This window comes from Urocampus carinirostris, chromosome 19, assembly GCF_059441175.1.
Source record: "Urocampus carinirostris isolate Australia breed hairy pipefish chromosome 19, RoL_Ucar_1.0, whole genome shotgun sequence".
Classification (NCBI taxonomy): Eukaryota; Metazoa; Chordata; class Actinopteri; order Syngnathiformes; family Syngnathidae; genus Urocampus; species Urocampus carinirostris.
The window spans coordinates 8,281,056-8,299,175 of NC_142367.1; the positions used below are offsets into that span (position 1 = coordinate 8,281,056).

The 18,120-nt window shown below is 38.4% G+C and overlaps 1 protein-coding gene across 1 annotated transcript in view; it reads left to right on the forward strand.

Moving 5' to 3' along the window:
• Positions 1-248: 248 nt before the first annotated feature.
• Positions 249-18,120, forward strand: part of mtr (5-methyltetrahydrofolate-homocysteine methyltransferase) — a 31,473-nt gene continuing 13,601 nt past the window's right edge. Inside the window, exons 1-17 of the mRNA XM_088323787.1 lie at positions 249-384; positions 2,390-2,610; positions 2,695-2,784; positions 3,153-3,222; positions 3,293-3,385; positions 3,461-3,567; positions 5,900-5,959; positions 6,028-6,122; positions 8,765-8,865; positions 8,942-9,003; positions 10,426-10,493; positions 10,589-10,668; positions 10,731-10,843; positions 12,704-12,844; positions 12,909-13,094; positions 15,713-15,892; positions 15,961-16,077. Coding sequence (XP_088179913.1) covers positions 342-384; positions 2,390-2,610; positions 2,695-2,784; positions 3,153-3,222; positions 3,293-3,385; positions 3,461-3,567; positions 5,900-5,959; positions 6,028-6,122; positions 8,765-8,865; positions 8,942-9,003; positions 10,426-10,493; positions 10,589-10,668; positions 10,731-10,843; positions 12,704-12,844; positions 12,909-13,094; positions 15,713-15,892; positions 15,961-16,077 — 1,827 coding nt within the window. The 5' untranslated portion in view covers positions 249-341. The remainder of the gene's footprint in view (positions 385-2,389; positions 2,611-2,694; positions 2,785-3,152; positions 3,223-3,292; positions 3,386-3,460; positions 3,568-5,899; positions 5,960-6,027; positions 6,123-8,764; positions 8,866-8,941; positions 9,004-10,425; positions 10,494-10,588; positions 10,669-10,730; positions 10,844-12,703; positions 12,845-12,908; positions 13,095-15,712; positions 15,893-15,960; positions 16,078-18,120) is intronic.

Sequence of the window (18,120 nt, forward strand, 5' to 3'; positions counted from 1 at the left end):
ATCTGCAGACAATAAGCACAGTAATAGGGTACATACTAATTCTATCAATAATATGAGAGAAATCAGTCATTTTGAAAAATAAAAATCTAGAATTGTGAATTTGAGTTATTTACCTTTACCTAATACATACAACCATGTGATGTATTTAAAAAATGTTATTACCATGATGACAGGTGAGAGACTGCTTCACTTTCCTCCACTGGCTGCACATCACTGGTTAAACGTGTTGCCTAGCTTTTATTTTGAAATTTGCCAAACCGGAAAGTTTTGTCCGCAGGCGTAAATAAATAACGATTTGACTCACAAAATTCGCGTCGTCTTCGGCGCAAATCTTGTGCAAGATGGTGAAGACGAAGAGCGCTGAGGAGTTGCCCGACCAAGCAGGTAAATTTAACGGCCTTGCGACGAGACGAGCTCGCTTCGGCTATAAGTAGCTGTTAGCTGCCGCTGAGCCTTTGGCACGTGGGAAAGGAAAAAAAAGTTGTTGGCTCTGTGTTGTTTTTCAATGAAACTATGTCTAGTTTATCTTCTGTAGTCTCAAATCTTCTTTCAAATTATTTCAATTGCACACGTATAACTGTCACAGTCGTGTCTGTGCTTCTCCAGTTTTTTATCAAAATTAATATCTGATCGTCTTGGAAGTCAATAGCTCTGTGCTGTGCTTATGTCAAACCTCAGTTGCATTTATGGCTATGGTGTATTCTTAAAGGGACCATGTGTATTATTTGACCACTAGGTGTCACTGTGGCGTGTAGTGCAATGAAAAAGAGTCATAAAAAGCACAGGGAAGAATACCAAACTAAAGATCAACAGTATCTGGATGCTTGCAATCTGCTTCAGAGCCATCAATATCGTGAAAAAGGAGTCATGGTTTGGCTCATGTTTCTGTTATTTATACATACAGTATTTCTTTGGGGTTTTTTGTCCTCCGTATTGAACTCCATTATAACCTAACACCTCTAGAGCCTTTTCTGTTTGTAAATAAGTGTGACGTAGCTGAGCTACGTGTGCACTGAAGCATCCATCCATCCATTATCTGCACCGCTTATCCTCAGTAGGGTCGCGGGGTGCTGGAGCCCATCACAGCTATCTTCAGGCAGTGGGCAGGGGACACCCTGAACTGGTCGCCAGACAGTCGCAGGGCACTCAGGGAGAGACAATTCACTCACTCATTCACACCTAGGGACAATTTGGACCGGCCAATTAACCTGACATGCATGTCTTTGGAATGTGGGAGGAAACCCACGCAGGAGGTTCGATCTCATGACCTCAGAACTGTGCCGCACACGCACTAACCACTGCGGCGCCGTGCTGCTGATGAAGCAGAACGGGACAATTCATGTGAGTTTATAGCAGCCCATTGACACAAAAAGTTCATAGATAGGAACATCTCAAAATAGCACAAAATATGTGTTAGCAGCAAGATGGCGACTTTATTTTAGTCATCAAAGTCACCGAAAAAGCGTTCTTTTGATCAGCACTGGTTTTCTTCCTTTGAATACTGGAAAATTTGACCTTGAAAGTGCTTGAATTTGGTCATGAAAAAGGTGTACGAACCCTGAATAATACACAATGTCTTTTTAAAGAAAATACTATAACCTGAAAATGTTTGTATTCTTTTCCTTATGCAGGTTTCATACTGGTGCTTCAAATCTTTGAAAATGCTTGAATTTTAATGTTGCGTTTTCAAAGTTTGAAAAGCGCTTTACATTTTGTTGAAATGCTTGAAAATGCTTGACATTGTTGTCATGTTTCTCGGCAATGTATTAAATGAAGAAAAATAAAACTGCTTGAAAATTAAAGACGAAAAATAGAACTTATTTATCATGAATGAGTTAATTGAGGTTGCAATGATGACATAAGTTTAGAGATGGCAGGCAGAGAGTAATAAAGTTCTAAACTCCGCACAGCTCCTTTAAACTTAGAATAATTAACTTTGCTTGGCTTGCACCCACATGAACTACATTGTTAGTGTCGGTGGGATCAATGATAAAAATGGTGACAATAGATATTAACAATACAGTATTTTTTTACCATATTTTCCGGACTCCAAGTCGCTCTGGAGTATAAGTCGCACCTGCTCCAATAAAAGCATATATATTATATATTTGCAACTTGTAATCTGTGCCATTTTTGAAAAAAAGTGTACAAACCCAGATTGTGCATTTTTAAAAAAAGGTGAATACATGTAGGAAGTGGGAATTTTTTTATTCATTTGAGTCGCAGCGTGCAATTAGGATGGGATGGTGGCTCCTGAAGTCAGACCAGTTGAGAAAAACTATTTTAGATGTTTGGGACACTACTAAGTAGTTACCATTCCTAGATCTGAAATTGGATTTTGCTAAAGCCATCAAAAAGAGAATGTACTCCTTTATCTGGGTTTTGCCAGCGACGGCAAGGCGATCATGCCCGCTGGAGGGTGAACTGCGGGCACTACTGCAGCAAAGGCTGCTGATCCTGGACGGCGGCATGGGCACCATGATCCAGCGGCGGGAGCTGCAGGAGGAACATTTCCGGGGGGAGGAATTTGCTGAGCACGCCTCCCCCCTCAAAGGCAACAACGATCTCCTCAGCATAACCAGGCCCCAGATCATCTACGACATCCACCAGGTTTTGCTGCTCAGCTTCACCGTGTCGCCCATGCAAAAAAAAAAATATATATCAAAATGAAAAACATTTGATTTGCGTCCGCAGGAATATCTGCAGGCCGGCTCCGATATCATCGAAACCAACACCTTCAGCAGCACAGCCGTGGCGCAGGCCGATTACGGGCTAGCCCACTTGGTATGACCAAAACTTTGAGTGGGCAGGGCCACTCTATTACTCAGGACGTTTCTGCGCTTTTTTTAACCTCCATTTGAAAGTTACAATCAAATCAATAAAAGTGAACACTTAAAGGTATTCCCACCTTGTAAAACATGCCAATATTAGAAAATAGTACATGGTTTTTGACTAAAATCTACATATATTTCATCCGTATATTCCAATTATTTCCTGAGAGTGACTTTGACTTTATGAGCTGTGACATTATGTGAGGAATATTTTGCAATGTATCTGCTTTGTTGTGGGAAGGAACACTACACCTTTTGTGCGTAATTGAAAAAAAAAAAACTGGTCTTTTTAAATGCCTTTAAGATTCATGTTGTTTTCAGGCATATCGTCTTAATCGAGCTTCGGCAGAGCTAGCGAGAAGAGCCGCTGACGACGCCACCAAGCAAACTGGTGAGTTGCATCAGTCCGGTCAGGCCAAACCGGGCCAACACGTCAAGCAGAATTTTTTTTCGATATTCAGGACGAAAGCGCTACGTTGCCGGTGCCGTCGGGCCAACAAATCGAACGCTGTCCGTATCACCGTCTGTTGAGAGACCCGACTTTCGAAATATCAGTAAGAGGAGGGCCAATTGGGTTTCGTCAGCTTATTTTCTTCAGTTTTAACGCGTCTTTTTCCCCGCCCCCCCAGCCTTCGACGAGCTGGTGGAAGCCTATTCTGAGCAAGTCCGAGGTTTGTTGGATGGGGGAGTGGACATCATTTTGGTGGAAACCATCTTTGATACCGCCAACGCCAAGGTAAGACCAAGAATCACATGTTTCCAGCTAGTCCGGTAAAAATGTTTTAAAGATCAAAGAAAGTTTGATTTTCATGTGACTTCCCACATTGATCCCAAGTCAAATCTCAATGCTGATTAAATACTTAATGGAGTTGTGGAGCAGTGATCCTCAACTTCTGAACTGTGAGGCAGACATGCTAATAGCCAGAAAATCTGGTCGCTATGGTAACATTGATGCAAAACATCAGGTTGATTTCATGCCAATCGTTAAAAATACAAACTCACCAAATGAAGCAACCCTGGCAAAAAGTGTGTCGGTGCCATGTGGTCTTTGTGTGGTGTTCTTGACATAGGGAGCCATGCCTCCTCCAACCCTATTAACGAAAGTGTTTCCATAGCGACAAGTTTGTTTCGTACAAATACTTGAAATCCATGAAAATGCTTGAATTTTAATGTTGTGTTTTCAGTGTTTGAAAAGTGCCTGGATTTTGAGTGAAGTGCTTTAAATTGTTACTATGTTTCTCGGCAGTCTGACTCGATAGACTACGCATTAAATGAAGAAAAATAAAACCGCTTAAAAATGAAAGATGAAAAAAATAACTTGTTTATGAGATGAGACAAAAGACAAGTAATTTTAAAACAACTCAAATTTGAAGCTGACGCTGCTCTCTTGTGGCTTTTGCTTTGCCATTGTATTTCTTCGTCCCTCACGATTAACAGCAGCTGGCAATAGTTGGTATAATGTTGTCATGTGAAGCGTTATGGCAGAATGGCAGAATTCATGTCAGTTTAGACCAGCCGATTGACAGAAGATCGTAACATCTCAGATAAGTATTTGCGAGCAGCGAGATAACGAGATAGTGACTTTATTTTACTCATCCAAGTCAACAACAACAAAAACGTTCTTTTGATCGGCGCTACACAAAGATTGTGAAAGACACTTTGTGGCACTTTTGTTTGTAACTTTTTATGCCAGTAAGTTGTGAACAAAAGTAATGGCTCAGGTAACCAGTTCATATTTACAGTAGCTTAATTCACACATAAGTTAAACTTTCAGGAATTAGCTGTTATTGGCTTGCACCTACCTTAAATACATAGTGTTGGCGGGAGCAATCATAATAATGATAAGAACAATAGTTGTATTAAGAATATAATAATGTGTTATTTTTACTTTAAATGGTATTGGAGAAATAGGAAAAATTTCCTTTAAAGTCCTTAGAAATTGCTTAAATTTGGCCATTAAAATGGTTCATACACCCCGTTGTAACATGATGTAGTCGGCTGCTGTTGACCATTCTCCATGCTGATTGGCAAGAAATTTGGTTTAATTCATCTTTTGCTATATTTTCCTTAGGCAGGGCTCCTCGTTTGCGATGTGACAGTTGCACCAACCGTGCGAACCGCATTGATCATAATACAAACACACCGCCTCAAAAACCCTGGTCCTCGTTCAGTCTGAATGAAGCGATGTCAGTAAAACAATAATACGCTACTTATCAAAATGAATGGCCGCTTGAAAAAGAGTGGACTACATCAACTCTCGAATGGAAAAGAGCCAGTGCCAGCCAATTTTTGCCATTTTTACTCATTTTTGAAGGCCTCCAGAAAATTTAGTTCTTTAGCGATATCAGCATCAACATTTTTTACCTACGCTCATCTTTTATTAGAAAAAAGTATGTTTTTAACTCTTACCAATGTTGAGTAAACAACAGTAGCTCAGTGTCTTGAAAACCCTCGTTTTTTGTGAAAGGATGCATTTCAAGCAGAAGTTGCCATTAATAGCTTTTAAAAAATATTTGTGATATATCTCATTACTAAATAATGCTTTCCATTAACACAAGGGCACATTGCTTGCTTAATGAAGAACACTGAGACTTGATGCTTACTGATGAGCTGTGTCAAAGCCTTTATATCAGTTTTTAAAAATAAAACCAAACAAAATAAAGCAATTTTTTTATGTTTTGTCACCCAAGCATGATGCTTCTGAAAACGTTTTATATGTTATGGCACTGAATAAGTCAATTCATTTCCAAAAGGCCACCGATGTAACACCCAAAACTGCCACCAGGCGTGCTTAACTTACAAGGCCTTTTGTCTTTTCCGTCAAAAACGAACAACCCATTAAACAATGGGCCAGAGTAATACCCAAAACGGCCACGAGGGGGGGGACTCACAAGGCCTTTGTCTTTATTGTCAGGACGAACGGCCCATTGGAAATAATTACTTACTTTTCTTTCTGTGTGGCCCGGTACCAAACCAGCCGCAGCCTCGTACCAAAGTCCGATGGTTGAGGAACCTGTTGTAGATGGTGGGCCAAGTTTTTGTTATGTGACGTCGCTTTCCCCCTGTAGGCGGCGCTGTTCGCCGTGGATCTCCTGTTCGAGCACGGCTATCCAAGGAAGCCGATCTTTGTAAGTGTCGCCACCACGTGGCAAAAATGTATCTTGTGGCGTGCTCTTCCATCATCCTCTGACCGCAGATCTCGGGGACAATCGTGGACCGGAGTGGGCGGACTTTGTCCGGACAAACAGTGGAGGCCTTCCTCGTTAGCGTAGCACACGCCGACGCCTTGTGGTGAGTGGCGCCCCCAGCAAGACGTTTCCATTTAACGAAAAGCGAGGGTTGGGCAAACTGCGGCCCGGGTCCATCAGGCTTTTAACCCCTTAACAAATACATTTGATAAACAAATACGTGTCTGTACGATGTCACCAGTCACTTAAATATGTTATTCCACCAATCATTAGAAAGCCTAAACTGTTGGGATTCAAGATATTGGGACCATTTCAAAATATAATCCTCAGATAAACATTATGATTAGTCTGAAAAAAGATACACGAAAACTATAAAGCCGAGGTAACTCCCATTCCTCCCCTGGCCGTCTTCAAATTCTTCGAATGTCAGCGAAAATGGCTTCGTTACAAGAAGAATAATCCTTAAAATCCAAACGTGTAAAATATTTCCTCCAAAGCACACGATAATGCAGACACCTTTGACACCTTTCTTGGCCAATAACCATTTTTTTACCGCGTTCCACAGCCCACGTTAGCCTATACGGGCCTGTTTGATAAAACTTATATCTGCTCCTAAAGGGCCGATATCTTCAGCCAGTAGTAACCAAATTGAATAAAGATTGACACATTGGTTAGCCAATAAAATTTCCAACATGATTTTATGCCATTTTCCGGGAGTCTATTCAAAACGGAGCCTAAAATAACGTGCACAAGGCAATCTGGGATTCATTTTAATGCACACTTATTTACGCGCAAGTGTGCACAATCTTTGATATGACTCCAGGAAAGAGAAGTCAAACATTTACGACACCTTTACAATGTCTAAAATTTGCACAAAGTAAAATACAAATTTGCAAAGCTTTTACTGTAGTAAAGTGGTTGTCTCCAAATGGCCACCTTTGGAAACGCCTAAACCTACCCTTAGGAATATGTGTAAAATACAATGTTTAATTTTTCAGATTGTGATCAAACAAGTTACCAGGTAAGACTTCGAGCTATTGCCTCGCTTATTTTCCAGCTAAGATGCCCATGCTACACTGCAGGCATTGAATTGCAAAAATAAATTTAGGCGAGAATAAAATCCTTTTTTTCTGGTGTTCCAACTCTGATTACACAATGTTAGTAGCACTTGCAGGGAATATTTCAGTTTGGGACATATCTTCTTATTTTAGTTGACTTTTAATGCATATTATCAAATTTAGTGCTTAAAGGGACATTGTGTATTCAGTGTATTTATTGTGTATTCATTTTGTAAAAGCTAAACTTCATTCATTAAAATAAACAATTTTTATTAGAAAAATAAGCAAAAATACATGAACTATCATATAGATGTGCATGTTTTAGAATTAATACTCGTAGGTCGAAAAATTGGCAATCATTTGACATAGAATGAGGCATAACATGAGAGGGAGTTGACATTGTTGGCCATCCTTGCTGCTATGGATTTAATACCCTACAAAAAATAACCTTTTTTGTTTTTAATTTCATTTTTTTTTTCTATTATTGTTTTTTTTCTCTTTTTTTTCTATTTCTTCCTTTGAAGCTCAGTTTATCTGATCTGAGATACATACATTATTGCTCGTTTTTTTAACTGTTTTTTTTAAATATATATTTTTATTTTCCCTTCTTCTTTCTTTGTTTTTCTTTCTTTTTTTCTTACCAATGTCCTCTTTTTCTTATTGCTTTCTTACCTTTTTTTTCTTAATTTTTCTTTTATCTTTTTTTTTCTTCCAATCTTTCTTCTTATTTTCTTTCCCTTTCTTTGCCATCTTGCTGCTAAGAGTCCCTTGGAAGGCAAAAAATTGTGTCACTTGGTCACTTTTAGTCTCCATAGTTTGTATTCTTCCTTGTGCTATTGTAACACTCGTTTTCTGATGTACGGCACAATATAGCGACATATAGTGGTCAACTATTACAATTTGATAAAATGGTCTATTTGTTAAAAAAGAAGAGGTGTCGTAACTGCCTCCATTGGATAACACTGAGTGATTGTTTGCAAATATTAAAATGAACTAATTTTGAATTTTGAAGAGTTGGTTAGTTGTCAAGTCCTGTTTATTTGTACTTAATCACAAAAAGCTGCACAGACCAAGTTAACAACAGCCCCTGATTTGAAACCTACATGAGTGCAAGGAAAAACTCAGGATGAGGAACCTTGAGAAGGGGATGCACATGAGCTAATTTCCCTTCCAGGATAACCAAACTGCAATGGATGTTGTAAGGGCATCAACAGACAATACACAGAAAAATATAGGTAATGACAGAGTGTCCAGTTGGCAGCTTCCTGACCCAAAATCTTGACCAATGCAGCAGGTTTTAGAGGGCTTATATCAGTTCCAAGTGCCGGTGTAATGTCTCAAAATGCATGCACTGTGCGACAGCCAGGCCCATCCTTCTTCATAAAGTACAACAAAACAAGAGTATGAGGTCAATATAACTCATAAGCTATAGAATATAAGTGTGTCTTAAGCCTATATTTAAACAGTTCCACGACAGAATACGGCATATAGTGGGAAAATCACACATACTTTCTCTTTAACTTTTAGATTAAGGCGGGGGCCTCAAACTATCCTCTTGGGGGCCGCAATTGGCCTCCGAGCCGTGGGTTTGAGACCTCCGCGCTACGGTCTCAAACAGATATTTAAGGTTATTTTTATGTGCAGCAATAACCTCCGACCTAGTGGCTATTTTCTCTTTTGTGTTCAGCGTGGGCCTAAACTGCGCTTTGGGGGCCACGGAAATGAGACCCTTCATCCAGGCCATGGGCAAGAACACCCCCGCTTTTATCATCTGCTACCCAAACGCAGGTCGGCAGACAAGACCAATGGAAAAATCAACGTGGATTGATTCCTGTTGGAGTGTCTTTTTTTTTTCCTCCCCTAGGTCTTCCCAACGCGTTTGGGACATACGATGAAACCCCTTCAGTCACGGCTTCACATTTGAAGGTATTCAAACTAACTGAGAAAATGTTTTTTATGTTTTCTGTCCTTCAGTATTTTTTTAAGAGGACACTGCGTAATAATACATGCATGCTAGATGTCGATGTATTTTGTAGTGAAACCGTTAATGAGATCTACAAAGCACAAGGAAGAATACACACTACAGAAACTCAAAGTGGCCAAAAAGCGTTGTTTTCATTTAAACTAATAGATACTATGTATTGTATTTTGTTGCAAAGTCTCCAACGAGTGCTTAAAAGCGCAAGAAAGAATACAAACTATATAGACTTAAAGTGACCAAACCACATAATTGTTCTTCTCATTTTTTTCCCGGATCTTCTGCATACGAAGAGAAAAAAACAAGGAAAAAGGAAAGGGGAAAAATAAGAAAGAAAGAAAAAGGATACAAATAACACTCAAAAGAAAAGAACAAAAGAGGAAAGAAAGGAAAATACAATGGATAAAAGAAAAGTGAAAGGAAAAACATAGGAAAATAGAAAAGAAGAAAAGAAATAGGTAATCGGGGAAAAATAGAGAAAAAGAAAAGATAAAAAGAAATGCACTAAAAATTAGGAAAAACAGGTCGAAAAAATTAATATAAGAAGTTGAGTCAGGATAAAATAAAGAGGAAAAAAGAAAAAGAAGACAAATAGAAAAAATGGGAAAGGCGAGTAGAAAATAAAAAAGTAAGAAGAAAAGACTATAAAAGTAAAAAGGTAAGAGGCACAGAAAAAGAAACATGAGGAAATGAAATCAGAAAAAAAGAAGGAAAAGAAGATAAAAAAGTTTAACTGGAAAAAAAAGTTAAAAAGGGTAAATGGAGAAAAATATATGGAAAAAAGAAAGGAAAAATTAAAAAGAGAAATAAGAAGGCAAAATTAAAAAGAGAGAAAGCAAGAAATAAGGAGGAAAAAGGCAAAAGGGGAAAAAAGTTTTGATTTTTAGCGGTACCCTTTGCAGCATGATGGCAAACAAATGTCAGCTTCCACTTGTTATGTCAACTAAAAGCAATTTTTTTGACCTACGAGTATTTAAAAAATGAACGTTCGCAAGATAGTATATGTGTTTTTGCTTATTATTTAAATTAATATTTTTGGGTTTTTTTTTTTTTCTACCACAAGTCGGTGTTAAATACAATGGTACCTCTACTTATGAATGTGTCTTCCCAATGCCGCTATTGGCAAGATACTAATGCCTCCGATATACAGGTAGGTGCCTTGCATGGCTGACTCCACTATCGGTGTGTGTGTGAATGAGTTAAGTGTATCGTAAAGCGCTTTGGAGGTCCCTCAGTGACTGGTAAAGCGCTATATAAAATGCAGTCCATTTACCATTTAAATGCGCATCCCATTGACTGGATGTTCCACCGGACAGTAATCATTTTCAATCTGGGCTCGTATCTGGTTATGAAATGTTTGGCTTCCCCAGGAATTTGCGATGGCTGGCCTGGTGAACATGGTTGGAGGCTGTTGCGGCACTACCCCGGAGCACATCAGGTCTGATGCTCCGCCGTCCATCCCAGATGATAACAGGATGACAAATTTTCCTTTCAAAAGCATTTTTTTTGTTGTTTTTTTCCCCCCTGTGGCAGAGCCATTTGCGAAGCAGTGAAAGACTGTCGCCCTCGAGCGCCCCCTGCTGACGTCCTTCGAGACCACTTGCTGCTCTCAGGTGAGTCGTCTTCACCAAGATCCGGCTGAGCGATTATTGACGTCTTTTTTTCCGGATTTGAGGTCTGGAAGTCTTCAAGATGGGGCCCTACACTAATTTTGTCAACATCGGCGAGCGCTGCAATGTGTCGGGCTCCAGAAAATTTGCCCGGATGATTATGGCCGGCGATTATGAGGTGGGACAAAGACTTGTGCAGGCGTGAAATTCTTTCTACATAGGAGTCATAAAAATGGAGTAACGATCTTGCCGTACGTAGAATAAAAAAAATACATGAATTCGTACAAATAATGTACCAAATGAACATGAAAATAAATTGCATAATACCAAAATATTTGACATAAATGCAATTCATTCATATATTCATTTCGTCATTTTTGTCATGTATTTTTTTGTGTATTTTGTCACATAATTTGTCATGTGTTTTGTAGTGTACATAGTCATATACGATCGGTACTTCCTTGTGTTGCACTGTATTTTTTGTGTTTTGCCATGTATTTCTTCGTGTATTTTGTCATTCATTTTATCACGTACTTTGTTGTGTATTTTGCCACGTATTCTGCCGTCTATTTTCTCTTTTCCTTTGGCATATACCTTTTTCGGATTTTGTTGTGTATTATGCCCGGTATTTTGTTGTTTACTTTTACATGTATTTTGTCGTAGTTCTTTTTTGTTCATTTTGTCAAGTAAATTGTCATTTATTTTGTTGTGTACTTCGGCTTGCATTTTGTTGTGCATTTTTTCGTTTTTTGGCGGGGTATTTTTTCCATGTACTATGTCGTGTACTTTGTTATGAATTTTTCGTGTATTTTCCCTTGTATTTTGTTGTGTACTTTGCTATGCATTTTGTGTGTTTTGTCGTGTACGTTGTTGTGTACTATTCGTGTATTTTGCTATGCATTTTTCGTGCGTTTTGTCGTGTACTTTGTTGTTAATTTGCGATGCATTTTTTATGTGTTTTGTCGTGTACTTTGATGTGTACTTTTTTGTGTATTTTGCTATGCATTTTCCGTGCGTTTTGTCGTGTACTTTGTTGTGTACTTTGCTATGCATTGTTTGTGTGTTTTGCTGCACGATTGGCAGTGTATTTTGATACGTAGATTGTCACATATTTTGTTGAGTGGTTTGCTGTATATTTTTGTCGCCTATTTTATAAAATATATTTTTTCAAGTACTTTGTCTTGTATTTTGCAGTGTATTTTGTTGTCTATTTTTAGTTTCGGGGGGTATTTTTCCATGTACTTTGTCTTGTACTTTGTTGTGTACTATTTCGTGTATTTTGTTGTGTTTTTGTGCATTTTGTCGTGTATTCTGCCGTATTATTTTTCCAGTGTATTTTGATGGGTATATTGTCACGGATTTTGTTGTGTAGTTTGCAGAGTTTTTTGCAGTCTATTTTTGTCGCATATTTATTTTAGATCTTGTTGTGTACTTTGTTGTGTGATTTCCCATATATCTTGTTATGAATTATTACCGGTATGTTTATTTTGCCATGTTTTTGTTAATTTTGTCGAGTACTTTGTCTTGTATTTTTTGTTTTTTGGGGGGCTATTTTCCCTTGTACTTTGTCGTGTATTTATCCAAATTGTTGTGTATTTTGTCGAGTATTATTTGGTTGGATTTGTTGTGTACTTTAGTGTGTACTTTGTCATGTAATTCTTCGTGTTTTTTGTGAGAACAAAATGTTATTCAAGTAAGAAGGTGGGTCGAAACGGCTGAGTTTTTCACCTATTTGTTGATCAGTGCAACAGCATATTCATTCATCACTGATCAACCAAAAGGTTAAAAACTTAGGCAGCTGGGCTGCCTCCTCATTTTAATAACATTTTGTTCTGACAAAATGCATGAATAAATTGCATTACTCTTATGTATTAAGGTATTACATCATTTAATTACGTGTTGATTTTATTGCATATATTTGCATGAATTTATCTATGCATTTATTTCTACATATGAGATCGCTCCTCCATATTTTCACACCTGCTTATGAAAAACAAGTTACTGAAGGACCTCATCTGAAACAACGTGTCCTTTTCAGGACGCTCTAAGCGTGGCGAAGGCCCAAGTGGAGATGGGAGCCCAAGTGCTAGACCTCAACATGGACGAAGGAATGCTAGAAGGTCCGGCGGCCATGGCCCGGTTTTGTAACCTAATCGCTTCGGAGCCGGATGTGGCGCGGGTACGCCTTGCACTCCAGACCACAAACGTCTCCAGCGATTGGACGTCGCTCTCGTTTTGGACAGGTTCCCCTGTGTATAGACTCGTCCAACTTTTCGGTGATCGAAGCTGGACTGAAATGCTGCCAGGGCAAATGCATCGTTAACAGTGTTAGCCTGAAGGAAGGCGAGCGCCACTTCCTGCTGCGGGCGGCCACTGTCAAGCGCTATGGCGCTGCCCTGGTGGTCATGGCCTTTGACGAGCAGGGACAGGTGAGAAAAACAGTGGTAACTCTTCATAAGAGCTCAATTTGTTTCAGTATTGTTCTTGTAGCTTGAATTGCTCATCTACCGGGTACATTTTTCCCTGATCTGAAATAATTGAAAAATAATTGGCCCGTTTCTGACTTCCCAAAAGCATAAAACTGAACCATAAATAGCTGTAAAAAATCTTCCTGATCACTTAAAACTAATTAAAATCGCTATTAAACATAAAAACAGTAATTATATGATATTAACTAAATAAAATCCAAGTTTATTATGAACACTTACCATAGAGGGAGTTGGCTGTGGCTAACGTAACGGATTGGGTGTTGTTTTTGGAAGAGGGGGCACGAGGGACTGTTGATGATACGTAAGCACTTACTGTACACTTAAAATTAGTTACTGTAACTTTAAATAAACGTACACAAATGTTTTTTTACAGCATACTATTTTTATTTTATTCCTGATACGACCCGTCTAGGCTACCCAAGGTATAATATAAACTAACAGAAATAAATTAAATGGGAAAAATGTGAACCAGAGTGCACTGGAGTCAACACAACGTAACGTAGGTATGTTGAACAACAAAAATAGGATAGCAGTACAGGAACTTAAAAAAAAACTGTTCAGGCCAAAGCTCAGGGACTAGTGTAAATATGCCTAACAAAAGAACCTAATAAACTAAAAAGGGAACAAGCTAATCTACCTAACTGACCCTAAGATATGACCACCATATTTTACATGTTTTTGATTGTCTGCTTGTTTTTGTGTCTGTCCACCCAAGAAAAGCAGTAGAGTCTAGATATAACCACCATCTTTCACAGGCAGTCAGATAGGTTACCCTAGATGTGAAAAATTCCCCAAAAGCTGACCCAGCACTTTTTTGTTTGTTGTCTCAGCATTTTTTATTTGTTTGTGTGTCTGTCCACTTAATAAAAGAGGGAAAGATTTTAGATGTGAACTCCATCTTTTACAGGCAGTCATGTAGGTTACAGAAGATGTGAAACATGCCAAACAAAGCTGACTCAGAACTTCCTGTTTTGTTGAATCAGCATTTTTTTGTATGTTTGTTTGTTTGTGTGTCTGTCCACTCAATAAAAGAGGGAAGGAGTTTAGATGTGAACACCATCTGTTACAGGCATTAATGTAGGTTACCAAAGACGTGAAACAGGCCAAACAAAGCTGACTCAGCACTTTCTGTTTTGTTGACTCAATTTTTATCAGAAAGTCATTTGACTCTCCCAGGCACACTCACTTTGAACATCAACACAATCTATTGCATGCATTCAGGTAGAATATCCCATATGTGAAAACAGCCCTAAAAAGCTTTAGTCTGCAATTTTTTGCCGACATAGCAGGTTTCCCAGAAACACATTTTACTCTCTCAGGCCAGAAAAAGTCCAGCCAGTATCATTTACAAGCAATCGTGTCCCCGGCAGAAAAAATCTTTCCCGGCTGGTCGTTTTGTAAATTCTCCTGGATCGCTCTGGCCTTCTCGCACATAATGGGATTATGTCCTTTTTCTTTTAAAGCTTTTCCATATCCTAGCTAAAGTGAATAACCCTTCTAAAAAGGGAAATGTCACCCCAAAGTGATTTTGTGTCTCAACGTGTGTGATGCTCTTATAACGCACAGCAATTGTACAGTAGTTGCCCATGCTTCATTTCAATTGACACCATTTCCTTTTTTTACTACGAAAACTCCTTACCATTTTCCTTTCCAGAACTCAGGGCTAGGGTCACAAAACGCCACAAAAAGATGCACTACAGGAAAAACGAACTTGCTACGTAATATAATCAAGTGGTCTTTAGTGGTACCCTCTGTCATTGGTCGTAGCTTACATTGAACCTCGTACTTAGAGGTACAAATAAAACTTGTATACTGAAATTCTTGTGTTTAGAGATGCTCGTTTAAAGAAGTACTACTGTACGGCGTTTGGTATGGCTCCGGAATTGCCAGGTCACTTTTTATTTGTATAGCCCAAAAACACTAAATGTCACAAAGGACGGCACAAGCCATGATTAAAACCCCCCCAAACTGAAGCATCCATGCAGGCAAGAAAATACAAAAAAGTCAGCGGGTGGAAAATGGGAAACCTTGAGAATGGGCCAGACCAGAGGTAATCTCCCTTCCAGGGTGACGAGGCTGCAATGGATGTTGCTGGGGCAACAATACACAAAACATAAGCAATATCAACAATAATCCTAGGTAATTACTGAAATTGTTCCAAAAAAGCGAAGACGCAGCTTTCCATCTCAGACAGCTGGTAAATGCTGATGATGATATTTCTCAGGTCTGGGTGCTGGTTCGCTGATTTATCCAGGTTCATCCTACTACCTCACTCCACCAGGCAGCTGGAAAACAAAAATATGAGGTCGGCATCAATCATAAGATATTAAATGTGTCTTGAGTCTAGATTCAAACACTTGAGGTTGCAGATCGTATCTCGGGAAGTAATAAACGCATTAATTATAATCTCAGCATCTGATTTTGACAGCATCAGGAGAAATCTTCGCTATATTACGGAGGTTGAAAAAGCTATTCCTATAATATTTTTCACATGTATCTGAAAAGACAGATTAGGATGAAATATGAAATTTATATTTTTGACCAAATGAAATGCTCAGGCCACAGACGCCGCTCGCAAAGTGGAGATCTGTACCCGAGCGTACGAGCTTCTGGTGGGCAAAGTGGGATTCAACCCCAACGACATCATCTTCGACCCCAACATCCTCACCATCGGCACCGGAATGGAGGAGCACAACCACTATGCCGTCCACTTCATGGAGGCCACCAAAAGGATCAAGGTAGGTGACGGATGTCCCGGCACTCCACCCGGATGTCTTATAAGACGCCCGCCCCACTGTGCCCGCAGGAGACTCTGCCAAGAGCCCGGGTCAGCGGCGGCCTCTCCAACCTCTCCTTCTCTTTCCGCGGAATGGAGGCCATTCGGGAAGCCATGCACGGGGCCTTTCTCTATCACGCTATCAAGGTGCCTTTCCTTTTCATATAGTGGTGGGTGTGGCGTAGGGGACAGGGCCTAGGGGCCTGTGACCGCCCACTCAAGGCTTTTGTTTTCCCACTGCTACCAAATGCTAATGAGCTTCCATAGGTGCACCAAAAAAACAAACGTTTGCCAGAAATTGGAAAGTGCGCCTTACAATCAGGTGCGCATTATAGACTGGAAATACAGCAAATAAAATCAGAAATACATCATTACAATTAAATGCTTTCACATACGTGAACAACTTATGTCTGAATCAAGTGAATTTAGTTGTGAAATCAGAATTCCCAATTCTTATTTTCTATGAAACAAGCTTTTTTCATTTTCTGAGGTTTTGTTTTAATGAAACTCTCTCGCTTACTGCAGTTCTAATCTCATGCACCTTATAGTCCGGTGCGCCTTATATATGAAAAAAATCTCATAAAATATTTTTTTAGGGTGTGTTTTATAATCAAGTGCGTCTGAAAACTAAAAAAATCGAGGGGGGGTGGGGGTAAATCAAACTCTTTTTAGCAGGTGGTAGAAAAACATTCTCACATGGTGCCAGACTAAATTAACGCCTTAGCTCGGGGCTGAGGATCTCTTTGGAGGCTCCCAATTAAATTATGATTAAGTTTTGAGTTAGAGTTTTTCTCTACTCAATATTTTTTTCCTTTTAATATTATTTTCGTCCGCTAAGATTGAATTCTTGTATTGTTTATCAATTGTGCATTTGTTTAAAAAAAAGCAAAGCAACAAAAGGAATTAATTTACACTCAAGTTTATTTAAAGCCCCAGTGTGTAATATTTGAACAATAGATGTCACTACATACAAACCCTCCATTTAAATGATTGATTTACTGAGTTAAAAGTCTTTCTTCTTTTTATTTATTTATTTATTTTTTTTTTTTTTTTTTAATGAAAATGATCCTAAATATGAGAATTTTGCAGTTCAATTTTATATCCGTTATAGAAAGGATCATAAGCTTATTTACACGTCTACAAATGTGATTTAGCTTGTTCCTGGGCTTTTTATGTTGTATAAGTGCCATCTGGTGGACAGTTGCAGTAACAGCAGGTCTTATGTACAGTTTGTTTTTGACTTACAAACATTTTAATGGTGCTACTAAAAAAAAATCTGAAAATTCTTTTAAACCATTCTGGAATAAGATTTGAAATGCTTGGCAGTTCTCTGTAATAAGCTGTGATGCTGCTGTGTTATGAAATATTAAATATTTATTGTAATGTAGGTACACATTTATTGAATGGGGTATTTACTGTTATGTAGGTACACATTTTATAAATATTTGGGGTATTGTTATGTAGCTACACGTTTTATGAATATTTGGGGTATTGTTATGTAGCCACACATTTTATAATCATTAAGGGTATTTATTATTATGTAGGAACACGTTTATTGAATGTTTGGGGTATTTACTGTTATGTAGGTACATTTTTATGAATATTTTGGTATTTATTGTTCAGTAGGTACACATTTTATTAATATTTGGGCTATTGTTATGTGGGTACACGTTTTCTGAATATTTGGGGTATATATTGTTATGTAGATACACATTTTATAATCATTAAGGGTATTTATTGTTATGTAGGTACAAATTTTATGGATAATTGGCATATTTTTTGTTATGTATGTACACGTATTAAGAACATTTGGGGTATTTATTGTTACACAGGTACACATTTTATAAATATTTAGAGTATTGTTATTTAGGTACACATTTTATGAATAATTGGCGTATTTATTGTTATGTAGGTACACGTTTTATTGAGGTGTTAAGAGTTAAAAGTAGAATATATTTTCTAATAAGTTGTTAACATTTTAATTGTTTGTTGCTAAAATTAATTTTAGTGGTAAAACCAGATGTCACAATGTTAATTCATGATCTATGAAATAAATGATTTTAGTTTAAATATAATATACTGTAGTTTTAATTCAATGCACCTTTTCGTCCAGTGTGCCTTATATATAAAAATGATCATGCTATATTTGGGGGGTAGTGCCTTATAATCTAGTGCGCCCTATACTCTGGA